Genomic DNA, 17318 nt, shown 5'->3' on the forward strand with positions numbered 1-17318 from the left:
TTGTAATTTAAGATGCTTTAATTTCTTGGTTTCTGTTTTACGTATGCAAGATATTTCCTTGAAATGTTTTATATTTTGTTTAACTTAAAATAGGTAAAAGTATTATCTAAAATGTTTAGGATGGTTATACTATGTATGAAGTTTCACCACTTTTAGTGATTTGTGTGTACAGGGTAGGAAATTCACAATATTAATTACCTGATTTCTTTTGTAGTTATTATTCTGTATAAGAACATGAATTAGTGTAGGAGTACTGATAAAGCAAAGTACTCAAGTTAATGTTAAGTCTCCTTTGGAAAACTCCTGGATGTGTGCCAAATTTCAAAGGTTGTGTGTTTCTTGGTAATGAATGTTAAATATAATACTAAATGTATGGTGATTTTTAGAAAGAATTGCATTAAATGTATCAGTAAATATTAGTATTACAAGTATTATTATTATTTTATTAAAATACTCCTTACATTATCAATTAATTTAAAGAAAACATAACTCATAAGTGGAATTGCTGCAATCACTTCCATTTGAGTTCTTTTGAACGTTTCAGGATATTTGTATTATATGGTGCCATCTATTGACAATTATGACAAAATAATTGTTAAATTAAGGCATAATGTTATATCCAAAAGAATATGAAACATTGTTTGGTTAATCTTACTGCTCATTCAACCATAATTATCATTTATAATTATATTTTTGAAATGATTCATGCACTATAATATAATATAGGAAATTTTTAAATAAATTACGTTATCATAATAATTTTTTAGAACCATATGAGTGAGAAGCACAAATCTTAGGTAATCGTGAAGTACTTTATATATAGTTTTTTGTGTTTATAAAACTGTAGTGAAATGATCTTAAGGCTATGGGTTTTCAGTTCAAGTGATGCTTTTATCATTCCAGATACTTTAGGGAATTTGTATTTTGAAGTTAGCTTATGAATACTTTTTTCTTGCAAACATGTATCTTATTAACAAAAAGGTATAAAAGTAATGCTTCTTCCTATAATATGGTATTTCGATTTTAACCAAAGCATTTTATTTCCTTTATTTGCTCATTTGCTTTTAACATATAACATTTAAGACAGCAAGATGCCTGTTGGTCCATTATGGCTGTTCAGTCCAGTAAACTATACTGAATTTAAAAAAAAAAGTCTCAAAGCCAGTAGTTATCAGTTAAGTGTTTATTTAACCATTCCTTAACCCACTTTAGATGCAATAAATTTATAACACTTGGAAGGCCAGTCACCTTGTTAGAAAAGTAATAACATTGAAGATGACAGTTCTTACCATGCCCAAATTTATAGTGTCCCTTTTTACCATTATCACTATTAAATATGATGCATCAGTATTATTTATTCCATTAATAGTCTTCAGAGGATAATACATCATTTGATATTTTGTACAGTATCACTTCTGGATAATGTTTAGTGTTTCTGAACCATTCGTACCTTTAACACAAAACTGACATCATGGATGCTTGTCATCTAAGCACAATATACTTTCTATATTCTATTTGTTAAGGTAATAATTATTTTAATTCCTGTTGTATGTTATTTATGGGTATAATTGTATTCACTGAAAACAAAGGATACTTGATTTAGAATTTTTATTATAATGTGAGATTTGGCATAGAACTATGAGTAAATGTCATATTGAGTAACACTTGTGTAATTTAAGCATAAGTAAGTAGGTGTTAGTTTTGCTGAGAGTAGTAAATAGCTTAATTCTTGTTAATGATATGCTTAAATCCATTCAGTCTATCTCCATGGATTAGGCTTTGTACACAATTCTCCCAATTTAAAGGTTAACTGAAGTTCATATATGTAGAAATATTACTGACATTTTCTATGTCTAAGGGATATTTTTGTCTTGGTAATTTGGGGTGAACTGTTGACAATTAAGAGGGATGTTTCTTATTTTACTATGCATAAATTGTATAAAACAATTTTTGTTAATTGTCATTGGTTTTTCCTCTTTTATATGCACATTATCATTGTCTTTATGGCTGATTTATTGTGCTGGATTTCTTCAAATGTAGATATGATACAACCCTCACTGATAAATCTGTAAAAAGTAAATGGTGTTGGTGGTAGTGTGAAAAAATATATTTTTTGACGAGTGTGGTTTATTAAAAACTAATATTCTTAGAATATATTTCTATGGTTTATAACTTCTGTCTAAATTATGAAAGGAATGAGAAAAAAGTATTTTCCGAACATCTTACCATAGACAAATAACACATTAAATTACTCTCAAAACAGCTAGGTAACCAAACCCTTTCAAGTGCCAAAACATAATGCTTACAAGTCCATTTAAGAGATCTTGCTTAAGAAAAAGTAGAGCAATAAAAAGACAAAATTGAGACACTTCAAAAGCAAGATCGTTAGCAACTATAAAATTGATGAAAACCAGCAAGAAACCTTTCAGAAAACAATGCTGTTGTACTGAAGTTCAGACAGTTATGACAGAAACATAAAAGAGAAAAGTATCTCTGTAGTATAGTTCACTGTCAACTTGTCAGATACAAGTAAAGGACTGAAGTGAGAATTTTGTGAACAGAAGTACTCTATAAGCAGGGTTACCATCATCAAGTGTTGAGAAGTTTCCATATAGTTCAGTGAAGTCGAAATAGCCATAGCTAACCTCAGTTATGGTCTGTTTTCAGATTGCTAATTAAGGACATAATAAAGATTAAAAATTAGAAGTCATTTAGATTATCTTGCTAATATGATTTATGATAACAATAATCTCATTAATTTGTTTCTTGAAGGAGTGCAGAGACTTAGCTTCAACAACACAGATGGCAGTTTGTTCTAGATACTTGTGACTGCATATAAAGAAATAACTTTCATTATTGATATAAAATATATTTGCATTTAATATCTAAATTACCTTGACAAGGAATGTTTAATTTGGTTTTAAATCAATAAGAGTAGAAGACTCATTTATAATCTGTTCCATTGTTTAGTGTATTATTTTAAATGTATGTGTACTTTTAAGTGCAGTTGAAAGTTTGTTTGTTTCTGTAAGTTGTAATTTCTTTTATATTGCTTCACAATTAAAAGAATAACAGTACTTAAGATAAACATCGTTTGTTATTTACAATAGAAAGAGAAGAAATGGACAAATGCTGTACATATCAAAAAATTGCAATTTAAAGGACTGCATGTTTTTCAAGGTTGATAAGTTTTTTTACATGGAGAGTTTCTTTAATCAGTAATTCCAGATAGGTGTTGGCCTTGCAAAGGAGATTGTTTAAGTATTGTTACCCTTCTTTATTCTGATAATTCATTTTCCTCTGAACACATCAGTTTTATGTTTCTAGTGCAGCTGTTAGAAACTTTTTACTTTGGCAACTCAGAAGTTTACATTGCTGTATTACTAACTCTGTTACTGAATTGAATTATTCATCCAAATTTCTCTTCATTTGAAAGAGGTAAAATACTTTACATGCTCTTCAGTAATTGAAAAATTGAAAACATTTAACTTAAAACCACTTTTTTTGTTGCGTAGATTGGAGGTAACTAAGTTTGAATTAAAATATCTTTTCAAAAGAATTATTTTATTGATGGGTAGGGAGGAAACATAAAGGTTTTGTCCTGTTCCATACTGGATGATATGTAGGAATTTGTGGTTTGCAATGTTTGCTTTTTTTTGAAGTGGAAAAAGAAAAACTGGTGTGCCAAGGGACTGTAGACAGTTAGAAATATTTACATATATGGTGTATGAATATACTATGAATTTCTGCCTTATTGTATTATTATAGTGTTTATTTTACATTTATGATTTTATTGCATGTATATGCAGGTGTTAATACATACCACATAGCTGAAAAACTCCATTAAGCTCATATTATTGTAGCTGGGTTTTTTCATTTCTTATCATTAAGGAGATATCTATTCTAACCATAAGAAGTATTGCTGAAATAATGCATGTTGTACAAAAACATTAACAGCAGTGTCCTTGAGTGGTAGCATAGGTGATGTTATGGCCTCACTTGTGTTTGAAAGAAATAACCAGACAAGTTGATAGTACTAGTTGCTCTGTGTGTGATGTTTCTGTGTGAAGTGAGAAACACTGAATTTGATTGGTCTAGTAACATGAACTTGAAGGTCCAGTAGTTTAAAGAAGAAAATTCACCAAAACTTACAAATAATCATTTGGTAAAGGCAAGTACACAAATTGTGTTTGTGTTAAGTGTGAAATTAATGAAGATTATTCATTTCATTCATTCAAACAGCTTTTTTTATTGGGAGATTTAGGTTTATTTTGTTATAAGCATCCTGATTTGAATCTCCTATTATTAAGTTGACTTGCCTCATTGCTCTAAATTTAATTCAGATTTACCTGTATGTACCACAGAATTGGTAAGAAGAAGAAAATTTTGGTGCTGCACTGCAGGATATCATATTGTGTGGTTTATTTCTACTGAAGTATGTACTGCTGTTTACTTAAACCCCTGAGCTACAGACTTAAAAATGTTTCTCTGTGATGTAAATATCATTTTCCACAACTAAATGGATGTTGCCATTGTTAAAGGATTAAAAATTATATAACTGATTCTTTATTAACAGTTTTGTTGTCATGTACCCCACCAGTTGATCACAACTGACTTTTGGTTATGTACCATGTGACGTATACATGCAGGTCTCAGACAATTATGTTCTAAAGCCAAATTTTATGTGCTTATTTCTTTATATTTAAAAGAAACCTGCTCGTGTTGACAGTATCCTTTTCAGAAGTCTTTTGTTTCTTGCACCTTTTCTTTTATCTTTTATGAACCTATAGGTTTAGTGTAAATGTTCAGTATGCATGTAGTTATAAAAGTATAATTTGGAGGTACTGTTCAACATTTTTTTGCCTGTGCTTGGCTCTTTGAGATACAGACATACTGCTACCTGAGGCAATCTGATTAGGTAGGCATTAACTCTTAACTTTGAAAAGTGTGATATTAACACTGTGTCACTTGGAATTTTGTAAAACAATCAATAAATTATATCTTTTACAAATTTTCCAATGTTTACTTATTTAAATATTCAAATAAATAATGAAATACTAAAACATATGTCTGTCATTTTTGTTTTTGGTGTATATCTGCAGATAAATCTGACACTGAAGAGTTGTTTATATATAAACATGACCGTGTAATCTCAGTAGGACATATCCTATTAATTCTTTTCCAGAATGAGATGTTGGCAATGTCTTCTTCATTCAAACTCTATTCTTCAACTTTTTTTTTTTTTATGGAAGATACAATTAAAATAACTGTTGTTTTTTTGTCAGGTTGCTCTGCTACGTGGTATATTGTATTAGAACCAACAATCAGTAGTGTTCAATAGATATATCCACTTATCATACATCAGTGATTTGATAGAGATGGTTGGTAATGCTGCCAATGAACATTTCAATTCTGAACTTGTTATATAAGTTAATGTGACTGTTATAATTCTCTTTTTCATGAGTGGTGGACAGATGTTGCTCATCTTGTCCTGCCTCCATACCATTGGTGGGGCTGTAATTTATGTTACAGAACATAATATCTATGACAGTTGTTTTCACTTCTTAAGTATTAACTTTAAAGAGATACTTTTACCTACCCTTACCTATTTTCACTGAAAGACTTGATCAAAATATTATGTTATGGCTTTGGAACTGGAGAATAAACACACCTTGGGTAGAAAAATTAAAAATGTGTGAACAATTTCATACAAAGTGAGGTTTATATAAGATCTTAAGAGACATTTTAAATTATGGTGAAAATATTGAAGGGAAATGAACAGAAGCTTCTGAACTTTAGTATAACCAAGAAAAATAGTATGTATATATGAGTGTAAAGGGAAGACATTTTGTGAATTTGTAGTGCATAAATATGTTTGAAACATATCAATGGAAAATAAATTAATTTTGATCAATCAATAATTTTAGTTATTTCATTTGATTATTCAATAATAATTTTATATCCATCTGTGTTAGATTGTTTCTAGGAAATACACCTTGTTTCATAATTATTGGTTGTGTTTTTACTTTGAAAAAAAAATAAAACTTGACTAGTATAAAGTCATCTGTTTTACTTAAGATACTTGAGCTTATATATTTAGGATGTATCTGTGCAGTGAATCAGTTAATGTGGTTAATGACTGGACTGTGGTTTGCCTTTTCAAATTCAGTTTACAGTGCAATGACCCTGTAGGTACATGTAGCATATTCTCTCGTTTTTTTTTTAGGGTAAGAGGAGATGAAGTTGAATTCTTAATTTAGGTTAAACATAAACATCTATTTACACTTGAAGATTTGGTGTTTATAGTATGACCCAATTTGGTTACAAAATATACAGATAGGATTGATGCATTTGGTTCAATTTACATCATGACTAAAGGAAGAACTGTAGTGTTCTGGATAACTGGACTATGGCTCGGCTTGTACATTGGCAACTGTTATTGGAGCAGTCACTACCTGTACAAGTTTCACTTTCAAATCTTTGTGTGAGAATGAATTTCACTTGACAATTTTGGAAACTCTGAACTTTAGATGAAAGTCATGTTTTTATGTACTTATTTTATAGGAAAGAAAACCATACAATGATGTGTGATTAAAAGTAGAAGGATCATTATTCTTTTGTCTTACTCATGGCCCTGAATTCTTTCTTGGTAAGTTTATGTATTGTGTTGCTTGAACTTATTGCTATTTTTATATGTAATAAACAAATTTTTTTATTGTTTGGAAGAAAGCTTCACTAATTTGTATTTGCAATTTATTAAGGTCTTTTTAAAGTTATGTTAGGTAAAAATGTTATTGAGTTACAGTCAAATATAAATATTGTGCAGTAGTTGTTTTTTTATGCCACTTATATATTTTGTAAAATATATAAAATCAAAACTATTTCTCTTCAGATAACTCAGTTTTATTCTAACAACTTGTGTATTTTTGAACTATTATTAATTTTTTTTGAGTTCATCCATTTATTGAAGCATTGTTTGTCATAGAATAAAAGAATAATTTGTCTATCAGGAGAAGTGTATAATGTATTAGTGATAGTTTGAATTTTCAACTTTTAAATTTTAGTTTATGGTGTGCTATAAAGCTATCACATAACTAAATCTATCACATTACAGCTTACTGTCTGAACATTGTGCAAAGCTCCACAAGAGCTGTCTGAGCTAGCTATTCATAATTTTGAACTGAAAAATTAGGAGAAAAGCAGGTGGATTTGACTATCACTTTTGTAATATGCACATAACCTTAAGTGTGTACCACGTTTTTGTTTTCAGTAACTTGGTTGTGAACCATGACTCTTAGGCCCATAGTCCAGCATGCTGGCCATAAGCCACACTTGATCCACTTGTAAAAATAACAAAAATTATTATTTTGATATTTAAAAACTAGACATTTATAATACATTATAATTATGGTACTAAGACATTATAGTACTAAGATTTTATTTAAAATGCTGAAAACTGGAAATTAAGATTAAGTAATTGTTGAAAGTAAGAAATTAAGTATTAATTAAATAAATAAGTTTATTTAATGTTACATATAGTTTATCTTGGAAAAGCTTCCAGCCTGTTATGTTAATTAATACGGTTTCAAATAGCCTAAAACTGAGTTAAATTGTAATGTAGATTTAGAGATTAATTAAATATTGATATGTATCAAATTTATATTTTCCAACAAAATGGATAAAATGTTTCTTTTTTTTTAAAATATACAAACAACAATTCAATTTGTAATAACAGTTAGAAATAATGATTTTTGTACAAAAGTTTTAGAAACTTACAAACAATATTGAGTCTTCCATCTGATCAGGAACTTCCTTGATATCTTGTCAAGGGTTCACAATGAGCAAATTAATTTCAAGCTAAGGTAGATATAATGCACTTAACAGGAAGCTAGCTAGCATTGTATTATTCTTTCATTGCCAACCACATGCTGTAGTTGTATTATGTCTTTTTAAAAATTCTAATGTCCTACATTAATCCACCAAAGTTAAATGGTTTGTAATATTTGAAATCTGTAAAAGTTCCTGGTCAAGTATCTGTAGTTTCCCAATTAATATTAATTAATCCAAGGTTTATAGTATACTAACTGTAGCAAGCTACTAATGTACAGTCTCTTGGTACATCACGTTGGTTTATAAATATTAGGTGAAATTCTAAAAATTTCAACTCAAACAACAATACTGGCATTTACATACACATGTATACATTGCTGATTTTTACACTGAAAATCTTTTACAACTTTGAGTAAATGGGAATTTCACAATACAGTTTTGAAAGTATAAATTTACATCCATTTCTAAATATATACATAAATGAAACAAGCATCTGTGTTAAAATTAAATTATAATAGTAAATTTGTCACAAATAAAATACATATACAAAATTGTAAAAAAAATTGCCAAGTTTATATTTGAAAATGAAGTAATTTAAGCCAAAGTCTTTTTTAGGGGATTTGATATTATACTTATACTATATGTTGGTCTTTATTTCCAAACAGTTTAATTTTTATAATTTCGTATTTGTTTTAACCATAATTTCACTTAAGTCAAAATTAGGCCAAATAAACTTATTTGCTGACTATCTTCTTGTACATTGAATGCATCACATGTGCATGACAATGGCTTTTAAAGACAGTTTTTAATACTCAGTAAAAGCTAATTACTTGTAAGGCTATAGTACTTTCTGTTACAATACATTATCTCTTCTCACTCATTAGCCACTCCTGATTTTGTATTGCCCTCTACATGTACAACCATTTTCACTCATCACTAGTCCTGAAGATCTTATCTAAACTTGTTTCCACATGCTGCTGCAAATGAATGTGTGACAACCCTTCACTAATAAGAGTGCAACATACCTGCTTAGTGAAACTAACTCCCTCTGTCTCTTTCACTCTTGTAGGCATCTTTTTAGTGGAAGTATCTACAAAGACATTACGAGTTGTGGAAGTATTTATTGTTGGATTTTTGTTTTTCAGTATTTTCTCCAGTTGCAGATTTTATACACCTCCTGTTGTTTTGTTTTTGTCTAGTATGTGATAAGACATTGTTTACACCAATGTAATAACTACATTAATGTTGGGTGTGTCTTTGTGTATAAGGAAAGGAAATATGACAGCTTTTGTGTAGCAGATGGAAGTTTTTTTATTTGGCCTGGCCTTTCTTTTATAACTAACATACTTCTGCCTATGTTTCTTATTTATGATGGAAGTGATTTGAAGTATTTTTTCCAGTTTTTTTTTTTTTTTTACCTTTGACTAATGCTGTCTGGAATTTAGGCAAGCCTTTTTTGTAATTTTGGGACTGGGTTTCTCAGGTATGTTCCTTTCTTTGTAATTTGTTTCCTGCTTCTTCCGTTCTTTCTTTTTTTTCCTTTCTTTCCAGATATGCATGTCCTCATTAAAATACTTTTACCACTACCTTGGTACATATGTACCTCCTCCTCCTCCATCCTTTGTTTCATATGACTAAGAAAGAGTTTATGCTGTATTGCCTTTCTTTGACTCAGAATCTTTGAGGGTTTTGTTTTTTTTATCAGAATTGGAGATCAGATCCTCTCTTATCTTTCTTAGGCTTAAGTTCTCCTACCTTTGTGATACATTCTTTACTAATTTTCATTATTCTTCCTTCATTAACATTCTTTATATAGTAATCTATACAGTGGCATGTTTATCTTCCTCTGCCTTATTGCATCATATTTGTGTGACTTGTTGCTAGAGTTAGTTGGGGTATAATGCCCTTGTTACTGAAGTGCTTCATTTGATATGTCTTTGTTTGGCTCCTTTCATGTACCTGTGTGATTTTACTGGTTTTGTTGTTCTGGAGTTATATGTTGGGTTCTCGTGTCAATATTTTCTCTATTCTCACTGTCTCTTCTCTGCTCCTTCTCTGTCTCCTGTCCTCCTGTTTCCTCTTTTCTCCCTTTCACCACTATTTCCATCTGTCTTCTCACTACTTGTCTTGAAAGTGACTATCCTATAGGCTCAGGGTCAGTAGGGCCTGTTTTGTTCAGTTTTTGGACCTTTGCCCTTTGTTTGTGATCACTTTTCAGATACTTGGAATCCTGTCAGAGAGCCTTTGCTTTTTCCCCTTCTCCAATATCTTTTGTTCCTGCTCCTTTCCTTCCTCCAAGGAATCTTGTTTTGTGGCAGTGTTGGACCACATGGATAAAGATGTAATCAGATAAATTTCTTATCCCTTTCCTATATTTATTCCAGTCTTTTCATAGTTTTTAAGGAATGTATCGACAATCATCTGGTCTTGGGTATTTTATATTTTGGTTTCTTGACCTCCCTGGATTTACCATGCAGACATTTCTCACCCTACAGTAGTTTTCAGTCCCAGGCCTTGGAATGACTGAGGTGAACCTATGTAATGCTTACTTTCTCATTTGGCTCCATCCCAGCAAGTCTCCTACTGCCATCCTCTTCTCTAAATTTGGGAGTTGGCATGTCTGGGTTGTTTAGCAAACCTGCAGCAGTTATATCTCACAAATATTTATTTTATCATTCATTTTATTGACTATTCATCCAAGGCTTGTCACTGGCCATTGTTGGCTATAGATCAGCACTCTGTAGTTCTCTTGAGTCTTCCCATTTTAATCATTTTTGCTTTTCTCATGTCATTTTTATACTCTTTCATTCATTTTGCTACCTTTATCCTGCAGTCCTTCCTGATTGGTACTTCAATGCTGCTTTCCATGCCCTTACCCTTCTTCTCTTTGAAACTTTAGTTTTACTTTCAAATAAACTTTAGTGTATACGACTAGTGCTTTGTGTATTATTTGCCATTGTTTTTATATTTTTTAGTATTCTACTTGTTCTTCATGAAATACTTGTGGCTTATGAATGGGACATTCACTCCCAGTTCCCTTTTTTTTTTTACCATTTCTCACTTTTCTTCTTGTTCTGATCTGGATCATTTTCTTCATCCTATCCATGCAGTTTGTTGTTATTTGGCTTGCATTGCCTCTATTCATAGTTCATGTTTCCATTTATTTATTCTATGGAATTACCTCATTTTCCTGAGATATTTCTCCCATTACTATGGTAACTCATCTTTCTTGCCTATGCTTCATTGAATGTAGATTCGCATAAATTATTCGAGGTATCCCCTCATGAAATCTGACTCTCACTCTTCCCCTCGGTGTGGATTCCTGTACATGGTGAGAGGACCTCCCAGGGAAGGTTCTGTTCTTTCAGTTTACCTCCTGTGGGATCTAAACATCCACTTACGTGTTTACCGTGCGTGGCGACCCGTGAAGGGGAGGAGAGGATCCTGGTGGCTGAGGGGTCGAACCATAACGCATCACTTTGTCCTTGAATTCCTGTAGATGGGTAGCCTTGGGGTTGGCCCCCTTTGGGTCAGTCAGCTGGTTCATATGGGCTAGGGTCAACTAAGTACCAGTGTTGGATGTTTTCAACAGGTATTGTGGACATTATATCTGATGCTGGTGTTTGGGTATAGTGCTCATAAAACCCTGGCATTGCTGCACTGTCCTTGTTTGACATTGTAGTGCATCCCCTTGTAGGGCTCCATGGTGGGTGGGTTTAGCAGGCACCAAAATTTCCCTTTCTTTATTATGGATACTCCAATTAAAAATCTTAATAAAATAGTGAAAGCAGGCTACAGGTAAACAACCACATCTTGAAGATTCTGAGCTGCAATCCTCACCATTTGAACCACTTGTTGTACTAAATTTTCTTATACTACATTCTCTTTCAGACAAACCTTTGGGGTAAATGTCTCCCTCTTACATTCAAAAGGGACTAGAGGGACTTGCTGGCTCTCAAAAGTCAGTAAAGAAGCTTTGATCTGGTGACATATTGGTGGAAACATCCACATCTCAACACAGTGAACTCCTCTGTGGAGGCACTTTCAAAGGCACTTGGGAATATACCTATTGAGGTTACACCTCATGCTACTTTGAATTCCTCATGAGGAGTCATTGCTGAGAGGGATTTGAAGAACACCCCAGAGTTGGAGATTCTTGCTGGTTTCTCCACCAAAGGAATTTATGCAGTGAGGCATATCTCCACTCACAAAGATGGAATTATGGTGCTGACCAATGTCCTCATTCTCACATTTATGTCACCACATCAACCTGCCACCATCAAGGCAGGTTATCTTAATTACAGAGTATGGCCATACATTCCAAACCCTCTCCAATGTTTTCGGTGTCAACGGTTCAGTCACTCGAAGATGTAATGTCATGGTTCCTTGACATGTGCTTGTTGCAGTGGCGAGGACCATGATGCCTATTAGTGTGTAATGGACTCTCATTGCATCAATTGCAATGGCTCTCACCCATCCTACTTTTGTTCTTGCCCTAAATGTTTGGAAGAAAATAAGGTGCAGCTTTTGAAAACAATTCCTAACATTATTTATCCTGAGGCTTAAAAATTGCTGTCCACCATCTCATCTCAGATGTACGCTGCTGCACTTAGTTCCATAACTACAGTGGGAGTGCAGACAGATCTCTCTGTGCCTCCAAAAGAATCATTCTCCAAACAAATAAGTCTTTTAACCTCCATGGTTAAAAAGTTGATGAATCAACTTCAACACCTATCTCTTTATCTTACATGCATTCCATCAAACCCCAAGATCCACATTCTTTGGTTCTGAATACAGGAATTTCCTCAGATACATCTTCTCCCACCCCAAGATGAAAAACAATCATTTGTTCACGTCCTCAATCTCTGGAATCCCCTTCCAACAGCAAAGATCTGCCCAATCGATCCCCCGCAGGATCCATGAAGGTCGATAGATTTCCCTTGAATACAGACAGTAAGGAAAAAAGACGTGGTCATAAACAGAAGGGTTCTCCACCCAATTTGCCTGCACGTAAATAAAAATGGACACCCTGATACAATGGAACTGTCAAGGCTTACATTATAATCTGGATGACATCAAAACACTGATTGCTTCCAACCATCCGGTTTGTCTTTTCTTACAGGAAACATTTCTGAAACCTACCAATACAGTCATCTTTTGGAGGTTTTCTTTATACAGAAATAACAGGCTGTGTCATGGACAAGTGCATGGAGGGGTGGCACTGTAGGTTGATCAGCATGTGCCCACCTTGTCTTTGCCACTCAATACACCCTTGGAGGCTGTAACCATCCATGTTTCCTTGGGTCATACCATCACTGTTTGTTCTCTCTATCTGTTGCCTGGAGAGACATATATGATCATCAGACCTTGATGCTCTCATTGAACAGTTGCTGTCTCCCTTTTTTTATCCTGGGGGACTTTAATGAACATCATCTGCTCTGGGGAAGTGCTGATATTGATAGGAGGGGTCACTCTGTAGAGTATATACTCTCTGATCACAACCTTTTTCTTTTCAATACTGGTTCTTCTACTTATTTCCATGCACCTTGTTAGTCCATTACTGCTATTGATCTCTCAATTTGCTCTCCTTCACTATTCTCTAACTTTGCATGGAAGGTTGGCAATAATCCACGAGGCAGTGATCATTTTACAATAATTTTAAGAGAGATTGGTTGTGGTTGATGCCACCCAATCCACTTACCCAGGTGGAAGCTAGATCAGGCAAACTGGCCCTCTTTCACTACTCGCACAGAATTTGATCCTGCCATCGTCTGTAAGCCATCAATAGACTGTGTGGCAACAGTAACTGACTGTATTATACAAGCAGCTGTTATATGTATTCTTAAAACCTCAACACGTTTTCCACTATGTTCTCATCCATGCTGGAATTCTGCCTGCCACAATGCACGGAAGGCTCAAAAATGAGCTTGGGATACATTCTGTAGATATCCCACCCTCTCGAACTGCATCGCTTTCCAGCAGGCGTGTGCACCTGCTCAATGAGTAAGACGTTAAAGCCATAAGGAATCTTGGATTAAGTTCACAACCAGCATATCTTCTATCTCCAGTTCCAAAGTTATATGGGACAAGAATCGAAAGGTCAGTGGCAATATAATTCTGTCCATCTCTCGATCTTGCTCTCTGATGGCTAGGAAGTAGCTGATACTCGGAGCATCGCTGATACTCTAGGTGAAAGATTTTGCTGGGTATCTAGCACTTCCGCTTCTTGCACATTTTTAGCCATCAAGACTCGGGCAGAGCACTCACCTCATTCCTTTCAAGCTGATTGTCTCTATGACTATAATCTTCTCTTTACATTGGTGAAACTCAAACTGGCCCTTCATCCATCTGGCAGTACTTTGTTTGGACCTGATGATATACACTATGACATGCTGTGTTATTTATCTTCTGCTTCTCTTGCTATTCTTCTGATTGTTTTTAACCAGATCTGGCAGGAGAATGTTTTTCCTGATGCCTGGCAGCTATTTGTTTGTTACACTCAGTGATAAGATAGGATGTTCCAATAAGACTGCTAGAGGTTTCCTTGCGATTCCACCTCAGTGTAGATTCCTGTATATGGTGAGGAGACCTCCAAGAGAAGGTTCTGTTCTTTCAGTTTACCTCCTCTAGCATCTAAACATCCACCCATGTGTGTGTGCTATGCATGGTGAGCTGTGAAGGGGAGAAGATTCTGGTGGTTGAGAGGTACAACCCTAACACATCACTTTGGCCATGGTCAACAGGGTGTTGTGGACATTGTGTCTGATGCTAATGTTTGGATAGAGTACTTGTGAAACCCTGGCATTGCTTGGTATTGTAGTGTGTCTTCTCATAAGGTTCCATGGTGGGTGGGTTACTGGTCACTGAAATATTCTTACTTTATTATGGATCTCCAAATAAAAAGTAACATAGTTAAAAAAAAAAAACAGTCCATAGGTAAACAACCACATCTTGATGATTCTGAACAGCAATTTTCAACTTCTTCAACACCTGTACTTTATTTTCTGGGATAACATTCTTTATGAGACAAAAATTCTTCTTCAGAAGGGACTAAAATGACTTACTGGCTCTCCTAAGTCAGTCAAAAAGCTATGTTTTGAGGACATCTTGGTAGAAACATCCACTCCAAAATACAATGAACTCCTCTTGCATTTTAAGGCCATTGGAGATGTACCCATTGAAAATAGTCCCCATGCTACTTTGAATTCACCATAAGGAGTTATTGTTGAGAGGGATTTGAAGAGATCCTCGCTGGTTTCTCCACCCAAAGAATTTCTGCAGTGAGGCACATTTCCACTTGAACATGGAACTATATTCCTGACCATTGTCCTAATTTTGACATTTAAGTTGCCATGTCCACTTGCCACTTGGCAGGTTATCTAAATTACAAAGTATGGTTATACATTCCAAACCATCTTGGATGTTTCCAGTGTCAGCAGTTCAGTCACTCAAAGACATCATGTCATGATTCCTTGAAGTGTGGTCATTGCAGTGGCAAGGACCTATGATGTTCGTGTGTGTGAAATGGACCCTTATTGTGTTAACTGTAGTGGCTCTCACCCTTCTAACTTTTGTTTATGTCCTAGGTGGGTTGAGGAAAAAGAGGTAGTGTTTGAAAATGGTTCACAACACTTTTTACCCCAAGACTGAAAAGTTACTGGTTACCGCTTCACCTCAGACATATGCTGCTGTGCTTCATTCCACTGCTAAAGTGGGAATGCATGCAGATTTCTCTGTGCTTCCAATAGAATAATTTTCAAACCACACAATTCTTTTGTCCTTTGTGGTTAAGAAAGTTGACATGTCAACATCAACACCTATTTCTGTCCCCACCATTCCTTCCAGCATCTTTCCAGATTCACTTTCTTTGGTTCCTGGTTTGGGTATTTCCTTGGGTTCGTCTTCTTTTCTGGCTGTGAGATGCAGAACAGTTATTTATTCATGCCCTTAGTTTCTGGAAACTTTTTTCAAGGACAGAGACCTGCCTACTCAACCCAGGGCAGGATCCATGGAGGTCAGTAGACTTCTTTCTACTAAAGAGGAAAGACGTGGTCAAAAACAAAGGGGTTCTCTACCCAGTTCTCCTTTATGTAAACAAAAAGGATGCATTGATGCAGTGAAAATGTCGAGGTTTCAGTTTCAATTTAGACGACATCAAAGTGCTGATTGGTGCTTATAATCCTGTATCTTTCGTTACAGGAAATGTTTTTTGAAACCTGCTGATATAGTTGCCTTTCAGCAGTTCTCTTTCTACCACAGTGACAGGTTGTGTGAAGGGTGAGTGCATGGAGGTGTGGCACTGCTGGTTGACCAGTAAATGCTTACTCTGTTTGCTGCTCGACACACCCTTGGAAGCTGTAGCCATCAATATTTCCTTAGGTCATACCATCTCACTGTCTGTCTCCTGAAGAGACCTGTGATCAGTTGGACCTTGAGACTCTTATTGAACAATTGTTATCTCCCTTTTTAATCCTGGGAGACTTTAATGGACATATTCTTCTCTGTGTAGGTACTGATATTGATGGGAGAGGTCACTGTGTAAAGTTTATGCTCTCAGATCACAACCTTTCTTTTTTCAATACTGCTGTTTATATTTCTTTTTTTCACCTAGTCAGTCTTTTACTGCTATTGATCCCTGTCTGCTCCCATTCACTTTTTTCACATTTCTTGAAGGGTTGACAGTGACCCATTGGGCAGAGATAATTTTCCCATCATTTTGAGAGAGACTGGTGTTGATGCCACCTGTCTTGTGCTCTCTGGTGGAAGCTGGACCAGGCCAACTGGCCCACTTTCACTGCTCTCTCCAAACTTGACAATACCACCACCTGTAAGCCATCAATAGATGACTGTGTGCCAGCAGTAACTTACTGTATTGTCCAAGCAGCTGCTTAGTCTATACATAAAACCTCAATATGTTTTCCACAATATCCTCATCAGTGGTGGAATACTGCCTGTCACATGGCTTGGAAGGCTCAAAAACGGGCCTAGGATACCTTTCATAAATATTCTACACTTTCAAATTCCATCATTTTTCAATGGGCCTGTGCATGTACTCGGCAGGTAAGACATCAAAGGCAGAAGGAATCTCAAATTAAATACAAAACCAGCATCTCTTCTACCACCAGTTTCAAACTCATATGGGACAAGATTTGGAAGGTCAGTGGGCAGTATACTTCTGTCCCCCTTTTGGTCTTTCTTTCCTATGGCCAGAAGTTCCTGACACCCAGAGCATTGCCAGTACTCTCAACAAAAGCTTAGGTTGGGTATCTAGTGCTTTTGCTTCTTCCCTCACCTTCTTACCCATCAAGACTTTGGCAGAACAATCACCTCTTTCCTTTCTATGACTATAATTGCCTCTTCACACTGGTGGAACTTGAGCTTGCTCTTCACTGGTCTGGTAGTACATTGGTCAGGCCTGATGCTATACACTATGAGTTGCTGCACCATCTTTCTCTTTCTTCTCTTGCTATTCTTCTGGTTATTTTTTA

General features: G+C 34.7%; 1 protein-coding gene across 3 annotated transcripts in view; it reads left to right on the forward strand.

Annotated features, from left to right (window-relative positions):
• The window catches only part of LOC143230325 (apicoplast pyruvate carrier 1-like), a 124851-nt gene that overhangs the window by 481 nt on the left and 107052 nt on the right, over nt 1–17318 (forward strand). For all 3 annotated transcript variants that reach the window (XM_076463674.1, XM_076463680.1, XM_076463677.1), the window contains exon 2: nt 6565–6649. In XM_076463674.1, the coding sequence (XP_076319789.1) occupies nt 6629–6649 (21 nt within the window). In that variant the 5' untranslated portion in view covers nt 6565–6628. The remainder of the gene's footprint in view (nt 1–6564; nt 6650–17318) is intronic.

The sequence above is a fragment of the Tachypleus tridentatus genome, chromosome 10 (genome assembly GCF_004210375.1).
Source record: "Tachypleus tridentatus isolate NWPU-2018 chromosome 10, ASM421037v1, whole genome shotgun sequence".
Lineage (NCBI taxonomy): Eukaryota > Metazoa > Arthropoda > Merostomata > Xiphosura > Limulidae > Tachypleus > Tachypleus tridentatus.